General features: G+C 56.1%; 1 protein-coding gene across 1 annotated transcript; it reads right to left on the bottom strand.

Annotated features, from left to right (window-relative positions):
- Positions 1-2,171: 2,171 nt before the first annotated feature.
- On the bottom strand, positions 2,172-5,603 carry LOC133629147 (forkhead box protein J1-B-like). The gene is made up of 4 exons (XM_062019814.1): positions 5,586-5,603; positions 5,264-5,551; positions 3,653-3,773; positions 2,172-3,241 (listed from the first exon to the last, which is right to left on the bottom strand). The coding sequence occupies exons 1-4, from the start codon at positions 5,601-5,603 to the stop codon at positions 2,172-2,174; spliced, it is 1,497 nt and encodes a 498-aa protein (XP_061875798.1).
- Positions 5,604-5,803: the final 200 nt, after the last annotated feature.

Genomic DNA, 5,803 nt, shown 5'->3' with positions numbered 1-5,803 from the left:
GGGGCTGCACAGGCCCAGCCCCAGGAGGAGACAAAGGAGGAGGAGGAGGAAAATACGGGGAGGAGCAGGGCAGAGGGACAGAGCAGGAAAGGGATGGAGCTTAAGGACACAGGGAGTGCAGGAGGAAAAAGAGCAACAAGCAGCAGCAGAGAGGGACAGAGAGAGGATTGGAAGGGCAGAAAGGAGGACATGGGATACACAGACACAGGCAGGGAGTGGGACAGGGGGGCAGAGAGACAGAAAAGGCAGCAGGACAGTGGAGTGACAGAGAAATGGGACAGGGATTAGGACAGAAGGGAATAGGGAAGGAAAGAGAAAGGGAAGGGAGGAAAAGGAAAGCATCCAGAGACAGCAAGGAACAGAGGGATGTGGATCAGCAGAAGGAGGCGCAGGAGGGTGGAACAGCGATGGACTGAGGGAGTCAGAGGAAGAGCTAAAAGGGGGATGAGGAGCAGGATGGAGGCCTGGAGAGAAGAGAGAAGCTGCAGCCAGCTGAGCAAGAGAGATGGGCAGGAAAGTGGGGACAGGCTGTTGCGGGGGAGAGAGGGAAATCACCCAGCCAGGCTTTGCTTTTGTGTGGTGGTTTTGCTTTCAGACAGCAACTGTTTCAGCTCTAAATACCACCTTGCCAGGAAAAGGGAAGCAGGCTTCCCAGGTGGGACACCCTTAACGCCCCGAGCAGCCGGCGCTGACAGAAAGGAGCGACGCTGCTGGATGCTGCCCTGGGCTTGGGCAGTTCAGTCCCGGTGCTGGTGCCAAAGCCCTTCCCCAGCTGCACACAGCCCCGCTCACTGCTGCTGCCCACACTCCTGCCTGCAGCTACAGGCAGCCGCCCTGGCTCTTCAGTGCTCCCCAGGAACGGCAGCGCCAGGCAGCTCAGAAACGCCACCCTGCCTGCCAAAGGCTGACAGCAGCTTCATGCTGGGCAATCTTTTCTCTTCTCAGGCCTCAGTGCTGCTCCCTTCCAGGAAAGGCTCAGGGCTTCAGGCTCAGCCGCACAACAGCAGAGTGCCAGGGCTGCAAAGCTGCACAGCAGAACGGGGAATCAGGCTCTGCCTTTGCTTTTCAGGCTGTCTCCTCAACACAGCCCTTGAGATAGATGCTGTGCCTCAAGCACGTCACACCCAGCCACTTTAGCAGTACTGTGCCTGTTTCTTCTCCAGCAAGTGGAGGACAGGAGGGACAATAGAATATGTCAGAGCAAGCTCACAGAGACATCCTGTGAAGACAGAGAACTAAATGTTCTTTCAAGCTGGGGCAAGTACTTTTAATTGTAACACAAGAAGGAGCTGTGTTTGCCCTATGAAACAATGCTGGGGAAAAGTGTTAATGTGACAGAACAAAATACAATGACATAGAACATAAACAGAAAATAAAACGTAACAAGATGCTTCTCTGATGGCAGCAGGTCCCACACTGATGGGGAGCTGCAGGTCAGGCTGTGGGCTTCGGCCTTCTCTTCTCTTCTGCACAGCAGTGTCCAGGGATAGCGCAGCGCTCACAGAACAGGGCACAACAGAGGGCAGAACCTTTCCTAGACAGATCACATGCTGGTTCAGGGAAGCTTTTCCTACAGGTTCCAGATTTGCTCCTCGTTCTGACACCTGATAAACCTTATTGGGATAACCTGTCACTCAACAAACCCTTCTGAGCTTCCAGCTGCCCCCATCACTGTGGAAGTTGTCCATCAAAGCACTACAGCCTGGAGCTCCTGGTCAGCAAAATTCCCCAGCAGGCAGCTTACAGAAAGGCCAGAACTTGGAGCAGTGGCAGCAACCCCTGTGTCTATTCTCTGTCTCCACCGATAACAAGAGAGACAAAGGGCAATGGAGAAGCAGCCCAGCTGGTGCTGCCCACGGTGTTCTGCTTCGTCTGAGTTTCAGAGCCTATGAATGCCCAGTGCTCAGCTCCCTTCTTTCTCCTGTGTCTTTGAAAGATCTGGCAAACATTCCCTGTGGTGCTGGTTTTTCTCCCTCCATCTTTCCCATGAGTAATCTTACAATTGAGCTATGAAATTCTTGGGGATGTGTCTGTCTCCGGGAAATCTTGTCCCAGCAGCATGGGGGAGCATCCTCTGCACGGTGACAGGCCTTTGATAAGAGGGATGTGAGAGTGCTCCACTCACTCAGCTGCTGGCAGAGGCATCCTTCGTGCAAATGCTCTCTGTTGACTCAGTAATAGAGACAGTCGTTTGTCTCTTTGTCCAACTCCTGTTGCAGGAAATAAGTGGCCATGAAGGTTTCATCAAAGTCCAGGTTGTTCACGCTGGCTTCAGTGAGGAGCTGCAGCTGCTCCTGGCCATCCTGGAGCTGGTGGATGTGGTGCCCATGTGCCGTCAGCTCTGGCTCGTGTTCTGCAGGGCTGTTTGGTTCTGTGAGCTCCAGAAGTGGAGAGTCACGGTTTGAGATGGTGATGAAGCTGCTTTCTGAGTCAGAGTCACTGTCCACATTGCTGTTGGAGCTGGTTTTGCTGTCAAAGCCTCCACGTCGGTTGGTGTAGAAGAAGGCTTCCCAGTCCAAGTCCCCTTGCAGTGGCCCCAGGTCCGGCTGCTGCTCCTGGCTCAGCAGGACAGGCCTGCAAAGCCAAGTCACCTTGGCCATTCCTGCAGGCGATGGCTTCTTGCGCTTCTGCCCTGCTTTGCCATCTGCTGCAGCCAGGGTCTGGTTGCTGGTGGCTTCTTCAAACTCCTTCAGCCGCTGCTGCACCTCCCTGTTGCCAGTTAGGAGGGAAGTGTAGGTGCCAGAGGAGGTGTCTGTGGTGGTGAGGCTCGCTGTGCCTTGCGGGGCTGTTGCAGGACAGGCTGCGTGGCTCTGTGCTTGGGGCATCCTCCGCTGTTTGCAGGCAATGTCTCTGCTCAGTTTAGTGTCAAATTCTCCACATGAATTGGTGTTGCAGATGGCTTCACAGTCAAAATCCTCTTCCAGTGCCCCCAGCTCCGGCTGCTTCTCCTGGCTCAGCAGGACAGGGCTGCAAAGCCGAGGCAGTCTGGCCGTTGGTTTGGGTGATGGCTTCTTGTGCCTCTGCCCTGCTTTGCCATCTGCTGCAGCCAGGGTCTGGTTGCTGGTGTCTTCTTCAAACTCCTTCAGCAGCTGCTGCAACTCTCTGTTGACATTGAGGATGGAAGTGTATGTGCCAGAGGAGGTGTCTGTGGTGGTGAGGCTCCCTGTACCTTGCGGGGCTGTTGCAGGACAGGCCGCGTGACTGTGTGCTGGGGGCATGCTCCGCCGTTTGCAGACAATGTCTCTGCTCGCTGTGGTGTCAAACCTTGTTTTCCTGTCAAGGTCTCCACGTGGGTTGGTTTTGAAGGTGTCTTTTCTGTCCAAGTCTGCTTTCAGTGCCCCCAGCTCAGGCTGCTGCTCCTGGCTCAGCGGAGCAGGGCTGCAAAGCCGAGACACCTTGGCCATTCCTGCAGGCGATGGCTTCTTGCGCTTCTGCCCGGATCTGCCATCCGCTGCAGTCAGAGACTCGTTGCTGGTGGCTTGTTCAAAGTCTTCGAGCAGCTGCTGCATCTCCCTGTTGACACTGAGGATGGAAGTGAAGGTGCCAGAGGAGGTGTCTGTGGTGGCCAGGCTCCCTGTGCCTTGCGGGGCTGTTGCAGGACAGGCCGTGTAGCTGTGTGCTGGGGGCATCCTGCTCTGTTTGCAGGCCCCACTCTTGAGCCTCTGGGCATATTCGGGGTGAAGCGTCCAAAAGCCGCCTCTGCCTGTCTCCCCCTTCTCCTGGGGCACCCTGATGAAGCTCTTGTTCAAGGAGAGTTTGCGCCGGATGGATCTCTAGAGCCAGAAGAGAAGCAGCAAAGCAAAAGCAATGGTGAGTGTTGGGCTGGTGCTGCGGCACCGAGCTGCGTGGGGCTGGGAGAAAGGCACGTTGTGCCCTGGGGGCAAAAAGAGAAGACAGCAATGTCAGGGCATCCTGGGCTCCATGGGCAGAAGAAGCTTTTGTGTGTCATGTGCAGAGCTTGGTTAGGAACATAGCCAAAAACCAAAGAAAGGAAAAGAAGAAAGAGGAAAGTGAAATAAGGAAAGGAAAGGAAAGGAAAGGAAAGGAAAGGAAAGGAAAGGAAAGGAAAGGAAAGGAAAGGAAAGGAAAGGAAAGGAAAGGAAAGGAAAGGAAAGGAAAGGAAAGGAAAGGAAAGGAAAGGAAAGGAAAGGAAAGGAAAGGAAAGGAAAGGAAAGGAAAGGAAAGGAAAGGAAAGGAAAGGAAAGGAAAGGAAAGGAAAGGAAAGGAAAGGAAAGGAAAGGAAAGGAAAGGAAAGGAAAATAAGAGGGAAGGAAGGAATGAAGGAAGGAGGAAAGAAAAAGAAAGGAAGGAAGGAAAAAAGAAACAAAAATGTTGAAAAACACACACACAAAAAAAGAAGTGGAAATTAAGAGCAGGAGCACAGAAATCACTGCAAACAATCCAAGCTGTGCTCAGTGCACAGGGACAGTTGACTGAAACTTTAACACTCACAGACTTGCAGCTGATGTCTCTGCTCCCCATCTGCCCTCCTCAGCCCAAACTCCCTTCAGCCCGGGCTGCCTCTGTTCTTCCCTGGCTGCTTCACACCTTAAGCATTCCTGCCTGCAACAGCCCTCTGCAGGGAAGGGCTGGAAACCTTCCTGCCTTTGTTACTAAGCACAGTTCATGACGAGCACAGTGAGGATCCAGCCGTGAGTTGGAGGAGAAACCACCCCACTGGCACACAGCTCCTGTCCTGAATCCCTCCTGTAGGTGCCTTCAGCACCGGGGATGGGGAGGGCATAGGTGAGCCTGGAGAGGAACCAGCAGGTCCCCTTCTCCCTTCCCTTCCCTTCCCTTCCCTTCCCTTCCCTTCCCTTCCCTTCCCTTCCCTTCCCTTCCCTTCCCTTCCCTTCCCTTCCCTTCCCTTCCCTTCCCTTCCCTGTGCTGGACTTCAGGAGCTGCTGCACAGCCCCCTGCCTGAGGACAAGGTGGCCACATCTGGGCAGGGGGTTGCAGGGTCGTGCCCAGCCCTGCCTGGAGCAGCCCCCAGGATGGTTGGCACGCTCTGGCTTTGGGCTGGCAGGGACACAAGGGGAAGGATGAGCCACCCGGGTCCCTCCTGCCCTGCCCCGGCCCACAAAGCCTCAGCGCCAAGCTGCTGCCCATCCCAGCCCCTCCTCAGCAGCTGCCCGTGCTGCTCTCCTCCCAGCAGCACCCAGCATCCCCACAGGCCCTTCCCCTGCACGCTGGGGCTCTGCAAAGCCCTCCCCGGCCCTGTGGGCACAGGGGCTCAAAGGCAAGAGCTCTGCCAGTCTCCTACCTGCCAGCTGGGATCAGCGTGTCGGAAGTAGCTGAAGTTGTCCCTGATCCACTTGTAGATGTCAGAGAGGGAGATGCTGGGCTTCTGGCTGGCTTCCATGGCCATGCAGATGAGGCTGGCGTAGGTGTAGGGTGGCCTGACAGAAGGGTTGCTCCTGTGGCCAGTGTCCTGTGCGAGCTCAGGGCTCAGCACCATGGTGTGATGCTGCGTTCTGGAGGCTGAGGAGGAGATGGGCTGACAGGGGGAGTGGGACAGAGCAGCAGGAGGACTTGGCCAAGCTGGTGTTGGCTAAGGAGAAGTCCTTCAGTCCCGGGAAGGAGACCTGGGGCAGCCGCGGCATGGGCGAGAGGCAGCGGGCTGAGGCTCCCCGAGGCTCCGCGGCTGTTTTCTCTCGGCTCGAAAGCCGCAGCGCCGGCGTGTGTGAGGCAGAAGGCAGCGGGCAGCGAGCAGCCCGAGCAGCCGGCTGGCGAGTGCGGCCCCGCTCCCGGCCGAGCCCCCGCAGCCGCGACGAGGAGATTTCTTGCACCCCAGCTGCCTCCT

This window comes from Colius striatus, unplaced genomic scaffold (assembly GCF_028858725.1).
Source record: "Colius striatus isolate bColStr4 unplaced genomic scaffold, bColStr4.1.hap1 scaffold_187, whole genome shotgun sequence".
Classification (NCBI taxonomy): Eukaryota; Metazoa; Chordata; class Aves; order Coliiformes; family Coliidae; genus Colius; species Colius striatus.
The sequence above is the reverse complement of the archived record's forward strand: the minus strand, read 5'-3'. Positions and strand labels throughout refer to the sequence as shown.

What these genes read in the sequence shown, in the direction of transcription:
- LOC133629147 (XM_062019814.1), bottom strand. An exon ending in ACGCTGATCCCAGCTGGCAG is followed by an intron (nt 3,774 to 5,263) that starts GTAGGAGACTGG and finishes TTCTGGCTCTAG; the next exon opens with AGATCCATCCGGCGCAAACT. An exon ending in ATATGCCCAGAGGCTCAAGA is followed by an intron (nt 3,242 to 3,652) that starts GTGGGGCCTGCA and finishes CAGCGAGCAGAG; the next exon opens with ACATTGTCTGCAAACGGCGG.